Source organism: Bufo bufo, chromosome 11 (genome assembly GCF_905171765.1).
Source record: "Bufo bufo chromosome 11, aBufBuf1.1, whole genome shotgun sequence".
NCBI classification, from domain to species: domain Eukaryota; kingdom Metazoa; phylum Chordata; class Amphibia; order Anura; family Bufonidae; genus Bufo; species Bufo bufo.
The window spans coordinates 101,678,581-101,698,558 of NC_053399.1; the positions used below are offsets into that span (position 1 = coordinate 101,678,581).

Genomic DNA, 19,978 nt, shown 5'->3' on the forward strand with positions numbered 1-19,978 from the left:
TGTAGCCTGTGGCAGTGGGGTGGGCAGTGCTCTGTGTTGGATTGCATTGGTCTGGCATGTAGCCTGTGGCAGTGGGGTGGGCAGTGCTCTGTGTTGGATTGCATTGGTCTGGGCAGTGCTCTGGTTAAGGGTTAGCTCTTCTGCCAATGATGTCATGTTTTTGCTTTCAGAACAAGACTACAAACAACCTTCCCAGCAGCCCCCCACAGGTGAAGAAGCGCCCCCCAGAACCTCAGAAGCCGGCCAACAGTCCACAGGTTGATGCCCTGGTGGCCCGTCTCCCAGTTCTCTTACCCCGACTTCCTACAGAAGAGAAGTATATCAGCTCCAGCCCCCCTGTCCGATTTAACCCACCTGTGCTGGCACCAAATCTAATCCCAGGACAATTGAAAGTGTCCCCCCTGCCTTTCACACACGGGATGCCCCTTACAGTGACTGGAGTGAACGGCACAGGACTGGTCTCTCAGCCGGTGGCGCCCCCTGTCATCAGCATGATTCTCCCTGACATGACTAATCTGGAATCTCACGCTCTAAGCAAAACCAAGCAGAACGGCAGCAAAGACTTTGCAGCGGCAGGCAGCACGGCGGACAGTAAAGGAACCAAGCGCCCGGCGGCAGCAGCTGCTGGGATGTCTACAGAGGAAGGACCGTCCAGGAGAAAGCGGGGTCGTCCAAGAAAGATGGATGCCTCTCCTGCCAAATCATCTAATCAAGGAAACATGGCTGCAGGGAGGGTCGTCATGGACGGCACAAGGAAAGACAGTGATAGGGAGGCCAGCGTGCTTCCCAGGCCCTTCATCCCTGACAACCAGCTGATAGTGTCTCACAGAACAGTAGACCCCATGGAAGCTACAGCTGGGAGTGACACAAAGATGGCTGCCGAGACTGTTCCAAACCAGGTCAGTGTCATCCAAGATGGCCGACAGAGCTTTGCTCAGTGGACTGTACGTCCCGGAGACAGCCAAAAGCAGCAGCAAGGTTCTGATAAGGCCCCCACCATTGGACAGACTGAATGAAGTGAGGCCTGGAGACCCTATAACCAGATCGCCCCAAAATGTCTGCATAGCGGAGCTGTCACTGTTCCTGGAGCAGGAGAAGAGCCATAATGTCACAGCCATGACATCATCCTAATATATACACCGCCCCCACAGGAGCCGCGCATCAATGTTTGTATCATTTGTTAATTGTTCACAATGGTAAAAAGAGATTTCTTACAAATCGCCGCTCCTTCCGATTATTTCATGTGTGCTGTAGGGATGAGGGAGGCCTGTCCTCTCCAGAGCTCGTCATTTCCATCAGATCACTGCCGCTCCTTCCGGTTATTTCTTGTGTGTAGGGATGAGCAAGGCCTGTCCTCTCCAGAGGTCGTCATTTCCATCAGATCACCGCCGCTCTTTCCGGTTATTTCATGTGTGCTGTAGGGATGAGGGAGGCCTGTCCTCTCCAGAGCTCGTCATTTCCTTCAGATCACCGCCGCTCCTTCCGGTTACTTCATGTCTGTAGGGATGAGGGAGGCCTGTCCTCTCCAGAGGTCGCCATTTCCATCAGATCATCGCAGCTCCTTCCGGTTATTTCATGTGTGTAGGGATGAGGGAGGCCTGTCCTCTCCAGAGGTAGTCAATTCCATCATATAACCACCGCTCCTTTCGGTTATTTCATGTGCTGTAGGGATGAGCGAGGCCTGTCCTCTCCAGAGCTCGCCATTTCCTTCAGATCACTGCCGCTCCTTCCGGTTACTTCATTTGTGTAGGGATGAGGGAGGCCTGTCCTCGCCAGAGCGCATCATTTCCATCAGATCACTGCCGCTCCTTCCGGTTATTTCATGTGTGTAGGGATGAGCGAAGCCTGTCCTCTCCAGAGCTCGTCATTTCCATCAGATCACCGCTGCTCCTTCCGGTTATTTCATGTGTGTAGGGATGAGGGAGGCCTGTCCTCTCCAGAGCTTGCCATTTCCTTCAGATCACCGCCACTCGTTCCGGTTACTTCATGTGTGTAGGTATGAGGGAGGCCTGTCCTCTCCAGAGCTCGCCATTTCCTTCAGATCACCGCCGCTCCTTCTGGTTACTTCATGTGTGTAGGGATGAGCGCGGCCTGTCCTCTCCAGAGCTAGTCATTTCCTTCAGATCACCGCCGCTCCTTCTGGTTACTTCATGTGTGTATGGATGAGAGTGGCCTGTCCTCTCCAGAGCTAGTCATTTCCTTCAGATCACCGCCGCTCCTTCCGGTTATTTCATGTGTGTATGGATGAGCGCGGCCTGTCCTCTCCAGAGCTAGTAATTTCCTTCAGATCACCGCCGCTCCTTCCGGTTATTTCATGTGTGTAGAGATGAGCGAGGCCTGTCCTCTCCAGAGGTCGCCATTTCCATCAGATCACTGCCGCTCCTTCCGGTTATTTCATGTGTGTAGAGATGAGCGAGGCCTGTCCTCTCCAGAGGTCGCCATTTCCATCAGATCACTGCCGCTCCTTCCGGTTATTTCATGTGTGTAGGGATGAGCGAGGCCTGTCCTCTCCAGAGGTCGCCATTTCCATCAGATCACTGCCGCTCCTTCCGGTTATTTCATGTGTGTAGAGATGAGCGAGGCCTGTCCTCTCCAGAGCGCATCATTTCCATCAGATCACTGCCGCTCCTTCCGGTTATTTCATGTGTGCTGTAGAAATGAGCGAGGCCTGTCCTCTCCAGAGGTCGTCATTTCCATCAGATCACTGCCGCTCCTTCCGGTTATTTCATGTGTGGAGGGATAAGGGAGGCCTGTCCTCTCTAGAGCTCGCCATTTCCATCAGATCACTGCCGCTCTTTCCGGTTATTTCATGTGTGCTGTAGAAATGAGCGAGGCCTGTCTTCTCCAGAGCTCCCCATTTCCATCAGATCACCGCCGCTCTTTCCGGTTATTTCATGTGTGCTGTAGAAATGAGCGAGGCCTGTCCTCTCCAGAGCTCCGCATTTCCATCAGATCACCGCCGCTCCTTCCGGTTATTTCATGTATGTAGGGATGAGCGAGGCCTGTCCTCTCCAGAGCTCGTCATTGCCTTCACATCATCGCCGCTCCTTCCGGTTATTTCATCATGTGTGCTGTAGGGATGAGCAAGGCCGGTCCTCTCCAGAGCTCGCCATTTTCATCATATAACCACCGCTCCTTCCGGTTATTTCATGTGCTGTAGGGATGAGCGGGGCCTGTCCTCTCCAGAGCTCATTTCCATCAGATAATTGCCGCTCTTTCCGGTTATTTCATGTGTGCTGTAGAAATGAGCGAGGCCTGTCCTCTCCAGAGCTCCCCATTTCCATCAGATCACCGCCGCTCTTTCTGGTTATTTCATGTGTGCTGTAGAAATGAGCGAGGCCTGTCCTCTCCAGAGCTCCGCATTTTCATCAGATCACCGCCGCTCCTTCCGGTTATTTTTTATGTGTGTAGAGATGAGCGAGGCCTGTCTTCTCCAGAGCTCATCATTTCCATCAGATCATTGCAGCTCCTTCTGGTTATTTCATGTGTGCTGTAGGGATGAGCGAGGCCTGTTCTTTCCAGAGCTTATTTCCATCAGATCATCGCTGCTCCTTCCGATTATTATATGTGTGTAGGGATGAGCGAGGCCTGTCCTCCCTAGAGCTCGCCATTTCCATCAGATCACCACTGCACCTTCCGGTTATTTCTTGTGTGTAGGGATGAGCAAGGCCTGTCCTCTCCAGAGCTCACTATTTCCATCAGATCACCACCGCTCCTTCCGATTATTATATGTGTAGGGATGAGCGAGGCCTGTCCTTACCTAGAGCTCGCCATTTCCATCAGTTCACCACTGCTCCTTCCGGTTATTTCATGTCTGGAGGGATAAGGGAGGCCTGTCCTCTCCTGAGCTTACTATTTCCATCAGATCACCACCGCTCCTTCCGATTATTATATGTGTAGGGATAAGCGAGGCCTGTCCTCTTCAGAGGTCGCCATTTCCATCAGATCACCGCCACTCCTTCTTATTATTTCATGTGTGAAGGTATGAGGGAGGCCGGTCCTCTCCAGAGCTCATCATTTCCATCAGATCACCGCCACTCCTTCTGGTTATTTCATGTGTGCTGTAGAGATGAGCGAGGCCTGTCCTCTTCAGAGCTCGCCATTTCCATCAGATCACCGCCGCTCCTTCCGGTTATTTCATGTGTGTAGGGATGAGCGAGGCCTGTCCTCTCCAGACCTCGTCATTGCCTTCAGATCACTGCCGCTCCTTCTGCTGCTCCTTCCGATTATTATATGTGTGTAGGGATGAGCGAGGCCTGTCCTCCCTAGAGCTCGCCATTTCCATCAGTTCACCACTGCTCCTTCCGGTTATTTCTTGTGTGTAGGGATGAGCGAGGCCTGTCCTCTCCAGAGCTCGTCATTGCCTTCAGATCACTGCCGCTCCTTCTGCTGCTCCTTCCGGTTATTTCATGTGCTGTAGGGATGAGCGAGGCCTGTCCTCTCCAGAGCTCATTTCCATCAGATCACTGCCGCTCCTTCCGGTTATTTCATGTGTGTAGGGATGAGCGAGGCCTGTCCTCTCCAGAGCTCGCTATTTTCATCAGATCTCCACCGCTCCTTTCGGTTATTTCATGTGCTGTAGGGATGAGCGGGGCCTGTCCTCTCCAGAGCTCGTCATTGCCTTCAGATCACTGCCGCTCCTTCCGGTTATTTCATGTGTGTAGCGATGAGCGAGGCCTGTCCTCTCCAGAGCTCGCTATTTTCATCAGATCACCACCGCTCCTTTCGGTTATTTCATGTGCTGTAGGGATGAGCGAGGCCTGTGCTCTCTAGAGCGCATCATTTGCATCACATCATCGCCGCTCCTTCCGGTTATTTCATCATGTGTGCTGTAGGGATGAGCAAGGCCGGTCCTCTCCAGAGCTCGCCATTTTCATCATATAACCACCGCTCCTTCCGGTTATTTCATGTGCTGTAGGGAAGAGCGGGGCCTGTCCTCTCCAGAGCTCATTTCCATCAGATCACTGCCGCTCCTTCCGGTTATTTCATGTGTGTAGGGATGAGCGAGGCCTGTCCTCTCCAGAGCTCGTCATTGCCTTCAGATCACTGCCGCTCCTTCCGGTTATTTCATGTGTGTAGCGATGAGTGAGGCCTGTCCTCTCCAGAGCTCGCTATTTTCATCAGATCACCACCGCTCTTTTCGGTTATTTCATGTGCTGTAGTGATGAGTGAGGCCTGTGCTCTCTAGAGCGCATCATTTCCATCACATCATCGCCGCTCCTTCCGGTTATTTCATCATGTGTGCTGTAGGGATGAGCAAGGCCGGTCCTCTCCAGAGCTCGCCATTTTCATCATATAACCACCGCTCCTTCCGGTTATTTCATGTGCTGTAGGGATGAGCGGGGCCTGTCCTCTCCAGAGCTCATTTCCATCAGATAATTGCCGCTCCTTCCGGTTATTTCATGTGTGCTGTAGGGATGATCGAGGCCTGTCCGCTCCAGAGCTCACCATTTTTTTTATCATATCACCACCGCTCCTTCCGGTTATTTCATGTGTGCTGTAGGGATGAGCAAGGTCTGTCCCCTCCAGAGCTTGCTATTTTCATCATATCACCACCGCTCCTTCCGATTATTTAATGTGATGCAGGGATAAGGGAGGCCTGTCCTCTACAGAGCTCGCCATTTCCATCAGATCACCACCGCTCCTTCTGATTATTTCATGTGTGTAGAGATGAGCGAGGCCTGTCCTCTCCAGAGCTAGTCATTTCCTTCAGATCACCACCGCTCCTTCCGATTACTTCATGTATGTAGTGATGAGCGAGGCCTGTCCTCTTCAGAGGTCGCCATTTCCATCAGATCACCGCCACTCCTTATTATTTCATGTGTGAAGGTATGAGGGAGGCCGGTCCTCTCTAGAGCTCGCCATTTCCATCAGATCACTGCTGCTCCTTCTGATTACTTCATGTGTGTGTAGGGATGAGCGAAGCCTGTCCTCTCCAGAGCTCGCCATTTCCATCAGATCTCCACTGCTCCTTTCAGTTATTTCATGTGTGGACGGATGAGGGAGGCCTGTCCTCTCCAGAGCTCGTCATTTTCTTCAGATCACTGCCGCTCCTTCCGAATATTTCATGTGTGTAGGGATGAGCGAGGCCTGTCCTCTCCAAAGCTCATCATTTCCATCAGATCGCCGCTCCTTCCGGTTATTTCATGTGTGCTGTAGGGATGAGGGAGGCCTGTCTTCTCTAGAGCTCATCATTTTCATCAGATCACCACCGCTCCTTCCGATTATTTCATGTGTGTAGGGATGAGGGAGGCCTGTCTTCTCTAGAGCTCGCCCCTTTCCATCAGATCATCGCCGCTCCTTCCGGTTATTTTATGTGCTGTAGGGATGAGTGAGGCCTGTCCTCTCCAGAGCTCATTTCCATCAGATCACTGCCGCTCCTTCCGGTTATTTCATGTGTGTAGGGATGAGCGAGGCCTGTCCTCTCCAGAGCTCATTTCCATCAGATCACTGCCACTCCTTTCGGTTATTTCATGTGCAGTAGGGATGAGCGAGGCCTGTCCTCTCTAGCGCGCATCATTTCCATCAGATCATCGCCGCTCCTTCCGGTTATTTTATGTGTGCTGTAGGGATAAGCAAGGCCTGTCCTCTCCAGAGCTCGCCATTTTCATCAGATCACCACCGCTCCTTCCGGTTATTTCATGTGCTGTAGAGATGAGCGAGGCCTGTCCTCTCCAGAGCTTGCCATTTCCATCAGATCACCGCCGCTCCTTCCGGTTATTTCATGTGTGTTGGGATACGTGAGGCCTGTCCTCTCCAGAGCTCGCCATTTTCATCAGATCACCACAGCTCCTTCCGGTTATTTCTTGTGTGTAGAGATGAGCGAGGCCTGTCCTCTTCAGAGGTCGCCATTTCCATCAGATCACTGCCGCTCCTTATTATTTCATGTGTGAAGGTATGAGGGAGGCCGGTCCTCTCTAGAGCTCGCCATTTCCATCAGATCACTGCCGCTCCTTCCGGTTATTTCATGTCTGAAGGGATGAGGGTGGCCTGTCCTCTCCAGAGCTCGTCATTTCCATCAGATCATCGCCACTCGATCCGATTACTTCATGTGTGACGGGATGAGGGAGGCCGGTCCTCTCTAGAGCTCATCATTTCCATCAGATCACCGCCGCTCCTTCCAGTTATTTCATGTGTGTAGGGATGAGCGAGGCCTGTCCTCTCCAGAGCTCATTTCCATCAGATCACCGCCACTCCTTCTGGTTACTTCATATGTGTAGGGATGAGCGAGGCCGGTCCTCTCCAGAGGTCGCCATTTCCATCAGATCATCGCCGCTCCTTCCGGTTACTTCATATGTGTAGGGATGAGCAAGGCCTGTCCTCTCCAGAGCTCGTCATTGCCTTCAGTTCACCGCCGCTCCTTTCAGTTTTTTCATGTGTGCTTTAGGGATGATCGAGGCCTGTCCTCTCCAGAGCTCGCCATTTTCATGATATAACCACCGCTCCTTCCGGTTATTTCATGTGATGTAGGGATGAGGGAGGCCTGTCCTCTCCAGAGCTCGACATTTTCATATTACCACCGCTCCTTCCGATTATTTCATGTGTGTAGGGATGAGCGAGGCCTGTCCTCTCCAGAGCTCGCTATTTTCATCAGATCACCACCGCTCCTTTCGGTTATTTCATGTGCTGTAGGGATGAGCAAGGCCTGTCCTCTCCAGAGCTCGCCATTTTCATCAGATCACCACCGCTCCTTCCGGTTATTTCATGTGTGCTGTAGAGATGAGCGAGGCCTGTCCTCTCCAGAGCTCGCCATTTTCATATCACCACCGCTCCTTCCGATTATTTCATGTGATGCAGGGATGAGGGAGGCCTGTCCTCTACAGAGCTTGCCATTTCCATCAGATCACCACCGCTCCTTCTGATTATTTCATGTGTGTAGAGATGAGCGAGGCCGGTCCTCTCCGGAGCTAGTCATTTCCTTCAGATCACCACTGCTCCTTCCGATTACTTCATGTATGTAGGGATGAGCGAGGCCTGTCCTCTTCAGAGGTCGCCATTTCCATCAGATTACCGCCACTCCTTTTTATTTCATGTGTGAAGGTATAAGGGAGGCCGGTCCTCTCTAGAGCTCGCCATTTCCATCACATCACCACCGCTCCTGATTATTTCATGTGTGTAGAGATGAGCAAGGCCGGTCCTCTCCGGAGCTCGCCATTTCGATCAGTTCACCACTGCTCCTTCAGGTTACTTCATGTGTGTAGAGATGAGCGAGGCCTGTCCTTTCCAGGGCTCATCATTTCCATCAGATCATCGCCGCTCCTTCCGGTTATTTCATGTGCTGTAGGGATGATCGAGGCCTGTCCTCTCCAGAGCTCGTCATTTCCATTAGATCACCGCCGCTCCTTCCGGTTATTTCTTGTGTGTAGAGATGAGCGAGGCCTGTCCTCTTCAGAGGTCGCCATTTCCATCAGATCACTGCCGCTCCTTATTATTTCATGTGTGAAGGTATGAGGGAGGCCTGTCCTCTCCAGAGGTCGCCATTTCCATCAGATCACCGCCACTCCTTCCGGTTACTTCATATGTGTAGGGATAAGCGAGGCCGGTCCTCTCCAGAGCTCGCCATTTCCATCAGATCATCGCCACTCGATCCGATTACTTCATGTGTGTATGGATGAGGGAGGCCTGTCCTCTCCAGAGCTCATTTCCATCAGATCATCGCCGCTCAATCCGGTTACTTCATATGTGTAGGGATGAGCGAGGCCTGTCCTCTCCAGAGCTCGTCATTTCCATCAGATCACCGCCGCTCCTTGCGGTTACTTCATATGTGTAGGGATGAGCGAGGACTGCCCTCTCCAGAGGTCGTCATTTCCATCAGATCACCGCCGCTCATTCCGGTTACTTCATATGTGTAGGGATGAGCGAGGACTGTCCTCTCCAGAGCTCGTAATTTCCATCAGATCACCGCAGCTCCTTTCAGTTACTTCATATGTGTAGGGAGGAGCGAGGACTGTCCTCTCCAGAGGTCGTCATTTCCATCAGATCACCACCGCTCTTTCCGGTTATTTCATGTGTGTGGGGATGAGGGAGGCCTGTCCTCTCCAGAGGTTGTCATTTCCATCAGATCACCGCCGCTCCTTCCGGTTACTTCATATGTGTAGGGATGAGGGAGGCCTGTCCTCTCCAGAGCTCGCCATTTCCATCAGATCACCGCCACTCCTTCCGGTTATTTCATGTGTGTAGGGATGAGGGAGGCCTGTCCTCTCCAGAGCTCGCCATTTCCATCAGATCACCGCCACTCCTTCCGGTTATTTCATGTGTGCTGTAGGGATATGCGAGGCCAGTCCTCTCCAGAGCTCGCCATTTCCATCAGATCACCGCCACTCCTTCCGGTTATTTCATGTGTGTAGGGATGAGGGAGGCCTGTCCTCTCCAGAGCTCGCCATTTCCATCAGATCACCGCCACTCCTTCCGGTTATTTCATGTGTGTAGGGATGAGGTAGGCCTGTCCTCTCCAGAGCTCGCCATTTCCATCAGATCACCGCCACTCCTTCCGGTTATTTCATGTGTGTAGGGATGAGGGAGGCCTGTCCTCTCCAGAGCTCGCCATTTCCATCAGATCACCGCCGCTCCTTCCGGTTACTTCATGTGTGTAGGGATGAGCGAGGCCTGTCCTCTCCAAAGCTCATCATTTCCATCAGATCGCCGCTCCTTCCGGTTATTTCATGTGTGCTGTAGGGATGAGGGAGGCCTGTCTTCTCTAGAGCTCATCATTTTCATCAGATCACCACCGCTCCTTCCGATTATTTCATGTGTGTAGGGATGAGGGAGGCCTGTCTTCTCTAGAGCTCGCCCCTTTCCATCAGATCATCGCCGCTCCTTCCGGTTATTTTATGTGCTGTAGGGATGAGTGAGGCCTGTCCTCTCCAGAGCTCATTTCCATCAGATCACTGCCGCTCCTTCCGGTTATTTCATGTGTGTAGGGATGAGCGAGGCCTGTCCTCTCCAGAGCTCATTTCCATCAGATCACTGCCACTCCTTTCGGTTATTTCATGTGCAGTAGGGATGAGCGAGGCCTGTCCTCTCTAGCGCGCATCATTTCCATCAGATCATCGCCGCTCCTTCCGGTTATTTTATGTGTGCTGTAGGGATAAGCAAGGCCTGTCCTCTCCAGAGCTCGCCATTTTCATCAGATCACCACCGCTCCTTCCGGTTATTTCATGTGCTGTAGAGATGAGCGAGGCCTGTCCTCTCCAGAGCTTGCCATTTCCATCAGATCACCGCCGCTCCTTCCGGTTATTTCATGTGTGTTGGGATACGTGAGGCCTGTCCTCTCCAGAGCTCGCCATTTTCATCAGATCACCACAGCTCCTTCCGGTTATTTCTTGTGTGTAGAGATGAGCGAGGCCTGTCCTCTTCAGAGGTCGCCATTTCCATCAGATCACTGCCGCTCCTTATTATTTCATGTGTGAAGGTATGAGGGAGGCCGGTCCTCTCTAGAGCTCGCCATTTCCATCAGATCACTGCCGCTCCTTCCGGTTATTTCATGTCTGAAGGGATGAGGGTGGCCTGTCCTCTCCAGAGCTCGTCATTTCCATCAGATCATCGCCACTCGATCCGATTACTTCATGTGTGACGGGATGAGGGAGGCCGGTCCTCTCTAGAGCTCATCATTTCCATCAGATCACCGCCGCTCCTTCCAGTTATTTCATGTGTGTAGGGATGAGCGAGGCCTGTCCTCTCCAGAGCTCATTTCCATCAGATCACCGCCACTCCTTCTGGTTACTTCATATGTGTAGGGATGAGCGAGGCCGGTCCTCTCCAGAGGTCGCCATTTCCATCAGATCATCGCCGCTCCTTCCGGTTACTTCATATGTGTAGGGATGAGCAAGGCCTGTCCTCTCCAGAGCTCGTCATTGCCTTCAGTTCACCGCCGCTCCTTTCAGTTTTTTCATGTGTGCTTTAGGGATGATCGAGGCCTGTCCTCTCCAGAGCTCGCCATTTTCATGATATAACCACCGCTCCTTCCGGTTATTTCATGTGATGTAGGGATGAGGGAGGCCTGTCCTCTCCAGAGCTCGACATTTTCATATTACCACCGCTCCTTCCGATTATTTCATGTGTGTAGGGATGAGCGAGGCCTGTCCTCTCCAGAGCTCGCTATTTTCATCAGATCACCACCGCTCCTTTCGGTTATTTCATGTGCTGTAGGGATGAGCAAGGCCTGTCCTCTCCAGAGCTCGCCATTTTCATCAGATCACCACCGCTCCTTCCGGTTATTTCATGTGTGCTGTAGAGATGAGCGAGGCCTGTCCTCTCCAGAGCTCGCCATTTTCATATCACCACCGCTCCTTCCGATTATTTCATGTGATGCAGGGATGAGGGAGGCCTGTCCTCTACAGAGCTTGCCATTTCCATCAGATCACCACCGCTCCTTCTGATTATTTCATGTGTGTAGAGATGAGCGAGGCCGGTCCTCTCCGGAGCTAGTCATTTCCTTCAGATCACCACTGCTCCTTCCGATTACTTCATGTATGTAGGGATGAGCGAGGCCTGTCCTCTTCAGAGGTCGCCATTTCCATCAGATTACCGCCACTCCTTTTTATTTCATGTGTGAAGGTATAAGGGAGGCCGGTCCTCTCTAGAGCTCGCCATTTCCATCACATCACCACCGCTCCTGATTATTTCATGTGTGTAGAGATGAGCAAGGCCGGTCCTCTCCGGAGCTCGCCATTTCGATCAGTTCACCACTGCTCCTTCAGGTTACTTCATGTGTGTAGAGATGAGCGAGGCCTGTCCTTTCCAGGGCTCATCATTTCCATCAGATCATCGCCGCTCCTTCCGGTTATTTCATGTGCTGTAGGGATGATCGAGGCCTGTCCTCTCCAGAGCTCGTCATTTCCATTAGATCACCGCCGCTCCTTCCGGTTATTTCTTGTGTGTAGAGATGAGCGAGGCCTGTCCTCTTCAGAGGTCGCCATTTCCATCAGATCACTGCCGCTCCTTATTATTTCATGTGTGAAGGTATGAGGGAGGCCTGTCCTCTCCAGAGGTCGCCATTTCCATCAGATCACCGCCACTCCTTCCGGTTACTTCATATGTGTAGGGATAAGCGAGGCCGGTCCTCTCCAGAGCTCGCCATTTCCATCAGATCATCGCCACTCGATCCGATTACTTCATGTGTGTATGGATGAGGGAGGCCTGTCCTCTCCAGAGCTCATTTCCATCAGATCATCGCCGCTCAATCCGGTTACTTCATATGTGTAGGGATGAGCGAGGCCTGTCCTCTCCAGAGCTCGTCATTTCCATCAGATCACCGCCGCTCCTTGCGGTTACTTCATATGTGTAGGGATGAGCGAGGACTGCCCTCTCCAGAGGTCGTCATTTCCATCAGATCACCGCCGCTCATTCCGGTTACTTCATATGTGTAGGGATGAGCGAGGACTGTCCTCTCCAGAGCTCGTAATTTCCATCAGATCACCGCAGCTCCTTTCAGTTACTTCATATGTGTAGGGAGGAGCGAGGACTGTCCTCTCCAGAGGTCGTCATTTCCATCAGATCACCACCGCTCTTTCCGGTTATTTCATGTGTGTGGGGATGAGGGAGGCCTGTCCTCTCCAGAGGTCGTCATTTCCATCAGATCACCGCCGCTCCTTCCGGTTACTTCATATGTGTAGGGATGAGGGAGGCCTGTCCTCTCCAGAGCTCGCCATTTCCATCAGATCACCGCCACTCCTTCCGGTTATTTCATGTGTGTAGGGATGAGGGAGGCCTGTCCTCTCCAGAGCTCGCCATTTCCATCAGATCACCGCCACTCCTTCCGGTTATTTCATGTGTGCTGTAGGGATATGCGAGGCCAGTCCTCTCCAGAGCTCGCCATTTCCATCAGATCACCGCCACTCCTTCCGGTTATTTCATGTGTGTAGGGATGAGGGAGGCCTGTCCTCTCCAGAGCTCGCCATTTCCATCAGATCACCGCCGCTCCTTCCGGTTACTTCATGTGTGTAGGGATGAGCGAGGCCTGTCCTCTCCAAAGCTCATCATTTCCATCAGATCGCCGCTCCTTCCGGTTATTTCATGTGTGCTGTAGGGATGAGGGAGGCCTGTCTTCTCTAGAGCTCATCATTTTCATCAGATCACCACCGCTCCTTCCGATTATTTCATGTGTGTAGGGATGAGGGAGGCCTGTCTTCTCTAGAGCTCGCCCCTTTCCATCAGATCATCGCCGCTCCTTCCGGTTATTTTATGTGCTGTAGGGATGAGTGAGGCCTGTCCTCTCCAGAGCTCATTTCCATCAGATCACCGCCGCTCCTTCCGGTTATTTCATGTGTGTAGGGATGAGCGAGGCCTGTCCTCTCCAGAGCTCATTTCCATCAGATCACTGCCACTCCTTTCGGTTATTTCATGTGCAGTAGGGATGAGCGAGGCCTGTCCTCTCTAGCGCGCATCATTTCCATCAGATCATCGCCGCTCCTTCCGGTTATTTTATGTGTGCTGTAGGGATGAGCGAGGCCTGTCCTCTCCAGAGCTCGCCATTTTCATCAGATCACCACCGCTCCTTCCGGTTATTTCATGTGCTGTAGAGATGAGCGAGGCCTGTCCTCTCCAGAGCTTGCCATTTCCATCAGATCACCGCCGCTCCTTCCGGTTATTTCATGTGTGTTGGGATACGTGAGGCCTGTCCTCTCCAGAGCTCGCCATTTTCATCAGATCACCACAGCTCCTTCCGGTTATTTCTTGTGTGTAGAGATGAGCGAGGCCTGTCCTCTTCAGAGGTCGCCATTTCCATCAGATCACTGCCGCTCCTTATTATTTCATGTGTGAAGGTATGAGGGAGGCCGGTCCTCTCTAGAGCTCGCCATTTCCATCAGATCACTGCCGCTCCTTCCGGTTATTTCATGTCTGAAGGGATGAGGGTGGCCTGTCCTCTCCAGAGCTCGTCATTTCCATCAGATCATCGCCACTCGATCCGATTACTTCATGTGTGACGGGATGAGGGAGGCCGGTCCTCTCTAGAGCTCATCATTTCCATCAGATCACCGCCGCTCCTTCCAGTTATTTCATGTGTGTAGGGATGAGCGAGGCCGGTCCTCTCCAGAGCTCATTTCCATCAGATCACCGCCACTCCTTCTGGTTACTTCATATGTGTAGGGATGAGCGAGGCCGGTCCTCTCCAGAGGTCGCCATTTCCATCAGATCATCGCCGCTCCTTCCGGTTACTTCATATGTGTAGGGATGAGCAAGGCCTGTCCTCTCCAGAGCTCGTCATTGCCTTCAGTTCACCGCCGCTCCTTTCAGTTTTTTCATGTGTGCTTTAGGGATGATCGAGGCCTGTCCTCTCCAGAGCTCGCCATTTTCATGATATAACCACCGCTCCTTCCGGTTATTTCATGTGATGTAGGGATGAGGGAGGCCTGTCCTCTCCAGAGCTCGACATTTTCATATTACCACCGCTCCTTCCGATTATTTCATGTGTGTAGGGATGAGCGAGGCCTGTCCTCTCCAGAGCTCGCTATTTTCATCAGATCACCACCGCTCCTTTCGGTTATTTCATGTGCTGTAGGGATGAGCAAGGCCTGTCCTCTCCAGAGCTCGCCATTTTCATCAGATCACCACCGCTCCTTCCGGTTATTTCATGTGTGCTGTAGAGATGAGCGAGGCCTGTCCTCTCCAGAGCTCGCCATTTTCATATCACCACCGCTCCTTCCGATTATTTCATGTGATGCAGGGATGAGGGAGGCCTGTCCTCTACAGAGCTTGCCATTTCCATCAGATCACCACCGCTCCTTCTGATTATTTCATGTGTGTAGAGATGAGCGAGGCCGGTCCTCTCCGGAGCTAGTCATTTCCTTCAGATCACCACTGCTCCTTCCGATTACTTCATGTATGTAGGGATGAGCGAGGCCTGTCCTCTTCAGAGGTCGCCATTTCCATCAGATTACCGCCACTCCTTTTTATTTCATGTGTGAAGGTATAAGGGAGGCCGGTCCTCTCTAGAGCTCGCCATTTCCATCACATCACCACCGCTCCTGATTATTTCATGTGTGTAGAGATGAGCAAGGCCGGTCCTCTCCGGAGCTCGCCATTTCGATCAGTTCACCACTGCTCCTTCAGGTTACTTCATGTGTGTAGAGATGAGCGAGGCCTGTCCTTTCCAGGGCTCATCATTTCCATCAGATCATCGCCGCTCCTTCCGGTTATTTCATGTGCTGTAGGGATGATCGAGGCCTGTCCTCTCCAGAGCTCGTCATTTCCATTAGATCACCGCCGCTCCTTCCGGTTATTTCTTGTGTGTAGAGATGAGCGAGGCCTGTCCTCTTCAGAGGTCGCCATTTCCATCAGATCACTGCCGCTCCTTATTATTTCATGTGTGAAGGTATGAGGGAGGCCTGTCCTCTCCAGAGGTCGCCATTTCCATCAGATCACCGCCACTCCTTCCGGTTACTTCATATGTGTAGGGATAAGCGAGGCCGGTCCTCTCCAGAGCTCGCCATTTCCATCAGATCATCGCCACTCGATCCGATTACTTCATGTGTGTATGGATGAGGGAGGCCTGTCCTCTCCAGAGCTCATTTCCATCAGATCATCGCCGCTCAATCCGGTTACTTCATATGTGTAGGGATGAGCGAGGCCTGTCCTCTCCAGAGCTCGTCATTTCCATCAGATCACCGCCGCTCCTTGCGGTTACTTCATATGTGTAGGGATGAGCGAGGACTGCCCTCTCCAGAGGTCGTCATTTCCATCAGATCACCGCCGCTCATTCCGGTTACTTCATATGTGTAGGGATGAGCGAGGACTGTCCTCTCCAGAGCTCGTAATTTCCATCAGATCACCGCAGCTCCTTTCAGTTACTTCATATGTGTAGGGAGGAGCGAGGACTGTCCTCTCCAGAGGTCGTCATTTCCATCAGATCCCCACCGCTCTTTCCGGTTATTTCATGTGTGTGGGGATGAGGGAGGCCTGTCCTCTCCAGAGGTCGTCATTTCCATCAGATCACCGCCGCTCCTTCCGGTTACTTCATATGTGTAGGGATGAGGGAGGCCTGTCCTCTCCAGAGCTCGCCATTTCCATCAGATCACCGCCACTCCTTCCGGTTATTTCATGTGTGTAGGGATGAGGGAGGCCTGTCCTCTCCAGAGCTCGCCATTTCCATCAGATCACCGCCACTCCTTCCGGTTATTTCATGTGTGCTGTAGGGATATGCGAGGCCAGTCCTCTCCAGAGCTCGCCATTTCCATCAGATCACCGCCACTCCTTCCGGTTATTTCATGTGTGTAGGGATGAGGGAGGCCTGTCCTCTCCAGAGCTCGCCATTTCCATCAGATCACCGCCACTCCTTCCGGTTATTTCATGTGTGTAGGGATGAGGTAGGCCTTTCCTCTCCAGAGCTCGCCATTTCCATCAGATCACCGCCACTCCTTCCGGTTATTTCATGTGTGTAGGGATGAGGGAGGCCTGTCCTCTCCAGAGCTCGCCATTTCCATCAGATCACCGCCGCTCCTTCCGGTTACTTCATGTGTGTAGGGATGAGCGAGGCCTGTCCTCTCCAGAGCTCGTCATTTCAATCAGATCACCGCCGCTCCTTCCGGTTACTTCATGTGTGAAGGGTTGAGGGAGGTCTGTCCTCTCCAGAGCTCGCCATTTCCTTCAGATCACCGCCGCTCCTTCCGGTTATTTCATGTGTGTAGGGATGAGCGAGGCCTGTCCTCTCCAGAGCTCATCATTTCCATCAGATCACCGCCGCTCCTTCCGGTTATTTCATGTGTGTAGAGATGAGCGAGGCCGGTCCTCTCCAGAGCTCATCATTTCCATCAGATCACTGCCGCTCCTTCCGATTATTTCATGTATGTAGGGAGGAGCGAGGACTGTCCTCTCCAGAGGTCGTCATTTCCATCAGATCACCACCACTCTTTCCGGTTATTTCATGTGTGTGGGGATGAGGGAGGCCTGTCCTCTCCAGAGGTCGTCATTTCCATCAGATCACCGCCGCTCCTTCCGGTTACTTCATCTGTGTAGGGATGAGGGAGGCCTGTCCTCTCCAGAGCTCGCCATTTCCATCAGATCACCGCCGCTCCTTCTGGTTATTTCATGTGTGCTGCAGGGATGAGGGAGGCCTGTCCTCTCCAGAGCTCGTCATTTCCATCAGATCACCGCCACTCCTTCCGGTTATTTCATGTGCTGTAGGGATAAGCGAGGCCTGTCCTCTCCAGAGCTCGTCATTGCCTTCAGATCACTGCCGCTCCTTCCGGTTATTTCATGTGCTGTAGGGATGATCGAGGCCTGTCCTCTCCAGAGCTCGCTATTTTCATCATGTCACCGCCACTCCTTCCGGTTATTTCATGTGTGTAGGGATGAGGGAGGCCTGTCCTCTCCAGAGCTCGTCATTTCCATCAGATCACCGCCACTCCTTCCGGTTATTTCATGTGTGCTGTAGGGATGAGCGAGGCCTGTCCTCTCCAGAGCTCATCATTTCCATCAGATCACCGCCACTCCTTCCGGTTATTTCATGTGTGTAGGGATGAGGGAGGCCTGTCCTCTCCAGAGCTCGTCATTGCCTTCAGATCACTGCCGCTCCTTCCGGTTATTTCATGTGCTGTAGGGATGAGCGAGGCCTGTCCTCTCCAGAGCTCGTCATTGCCTTCAGATCACTGCCGCTCCTTCCGGTTATTTCATGTGCTGTAGGGATGATCGAGGCCTGTCCTCTCCAGAGCTCGCTATTTTCATCATGTCACCGCCACTCCTTCCGGTTATTTCATGTGTGTAGGGATGAGGGAGGCCTGTCCTCTCCAGAGCTCGTCATTTCCATCAGATCACCGCCACTCCTTCCGGTTATTTTTTAATGTGTGCTGTAGGGATGAGCGAGGCCTGTCCTCTCCAGAGCTCGTCATTTCCATCAGATCACCGCCGCTCCTTCCGGTTATTTCATGTGTGTAGGGATGAGGGAGGCCTGTCCTCTCCAGAGCTCGTCATTGCCTTCAGATCACTGCCGCTCCTTCCGGTTATTTCATGTGTGTAGGGATGAGGGAGGTCTGTCCTCTCCAGAGCTCATCATTTCCATCAGATCACCGCCGCTCCTTCCGATTATTTCATGTGATGTAGGGATGAGCGAGGCCTGTCCTCTCCAGAGGTCGTCATTTCCATCAGATCACCACCGCTCCTTCTTATTATTTCATGTGTGTAGGGATGAGCGAGGCCTGTCCTCTCCAGAGCTCATCATTTCCATCAGATCACCGCCGCTCCTTCCGGTTACTTCATGTGTGTAGGGATGAGCGAGGCCTGTCCTCTCCAGAGCTCATCATTTCCATCAGATCACCGCCGCTCCTTCCGGTTACTTCATGTGTGTAGGGATGAGCGAGGCCTGTCCTCTCCAGAGCTCATCATTTCCATCAGATCACCGCCGCTCCTTCTTATTATTTCATGTGTGTAGGGATGAGCGAGGCCTGTCCTCTCCAGAGCTCATTATTTCCATCATTTCACCGCCGCTCCTTCTTATTATTTCATGTGCTGTAGGGATGAGCGAGGCCTGTCCTCTCCAGAGGTCGTCATTTCCATGAGATCACCACCGCTCCTTCTTATTATTTCATGTGTGTAGGGATGAGCGAGGCCTGTCCTCTCCAGAGCTCATCATTTCCATCAGATCACCACCGCTCCTTCCGGTTATTTCATGTGTGTAGAGATGAGCGAGGCCTGTCCTCTCCAGAGGTCGTCATTTCCATCAGATCACTGCCGCTCCTTCCGGTTTTTTCATTTGTGTAGGGATGAGCGAAACCTGTCCTCTCCAGAGCTCGTCATTTCCATCAGATCACCACCGCTCCTTCTGATTACTTCATGTGTGAAGGGTTGAGGGAGGTCTGTCCTCTCCAGAGGTCGTCATTTCCATCAGATCACCGCCGCTCTTTCTGGTTACTTCATGTGTGCTGTACGGATGAGCGAGGCCTGTCCTCTCCAGAGGTCGCCATTTCCATCAGATCACCGCCGCTCTTTCTGGTTACTTCATGTGTGTAGGGATGAGGGAGGCCTGTCCTCTCCAGAGCTCGTCATTTCCATCAGATCACTGCCGCTCTTTCTGGTTACTTCATGTGTGCTGTAGGGATGAGCGAGGCCTGTCCTCTCCAGAGGTCATCATTTCCATCAGATCACCACCGCTCCTTCCGGTTATTTCATGTGTGTAGAGATGAGGGAGGCCTGTCCTCTCCAGAGCTCGTCATTTCCATCAGATCACCGCCGCTCCTTCCGGTTATTTCTTGTGTGTAGGGATGAGGGAGGCCTGTCCTCTCCAGAGGTCATCATTTCCATCAGATCACCGCCGCTCCTTCCGGTTACTTCATGTGTGTAGAGATGAGCGAGGCCTGTCCTCTCCAGAGCTCGTCATTTCCATCAGATCACCGCCGCTCCTTCCGGTTATTTCATGTGTGGACGGATGAGCGAGGCCTGTCCTCTCCAGAGCTCGTCATTTCCATCAGATCACTGCCGCTCTTTCTGGTTACTTCATGTGTGCTGTAGGGATGAGCGAGGCCTGTCCTCTCCAGAGGTCATCATTTTCATCAGATCACCACCGCTCCTTCCGGTTATTTCATGTGTGTAGAGATGAGGGAGGCCTGTCCTCTCCAGAGCTCGTCATTTTCATCAGATCACCGCCGCTCCTTCCGGTTATTTCTTGTGTGTAGGGATGAGGGAGGCCTGTCCTCTCCAGAGGTCATCATTTCCATCAGATCACCGCCGCTCTTTCTGGTTACTTCATGTGTGTAGGGATGAGGGAGGCCTGTCCTCTCCAGAGCTCGTCATTTCCATCAGATCACCGCCGCTCCTTCCGATTATTTCATGTGTGGACGGATGAGCGAGGCCTGTCCTCTCCAGAGCTCGTCATTTCCATCAGATCACCGCCACTCCTTCCGGTTACTTCATGTGTGTAGAGATGAGCGAGGCCTGTCCTCTCCAGAGGTCGTCATTTCCATCAGATCACCGCCGCTCCTTCCGATTATTTCATGTGCTGTAGGGATGAGCGAGGCCTGTCCTCTCCAGAGCTCGTCATTTCCATCAG

The 19,978-nt window shown here is 52.5% G+C and overlaps 1 protein-coding gene and 1 long non-coding RNA gene across 5 annotated transcripts in view; both read left to right on the top strand.

Annotated features, from left to right (window-relative positions):
- The window catches only part of RFX5 (regulatory factor X5), a 31,915-nt gene extending 30,535 nt beyond the window's left edge, over positions 1-1,380 (top strand). For all 4 annotated transcript variants that reach the window (XM_040411887.1, XM_040411884.1, XM_040411885.1 and 1 more), the window contains one exon: positions 171-1,380. In XM_040411887.1, coding sequence (XP_040267821.1) covers positions 171-1,016 — 846 coding nt within the window. In that variant the 3' untranslated portion in view covers positions 1,017-1,380. The remainder of the gene's footprint in view (positions 1-170) is intronic.
- Positions 1,381-3,996: 2,616 nt separating this feature from the next.
- On the top strand, positions 3,997-5,111 carry LOC120982037. Its single transcript, XR_005774827.1, has 3 exons — positions 3,997-4,180; positions 4,449-4,613; positions 4,947-5,111. It is a non-coding gene; the product is annotated as an uncharacterized LOC120982037 (long non-coding RNA).
- Positions 5,112-19,978: the final 14,867 nt, after the last annotated feature.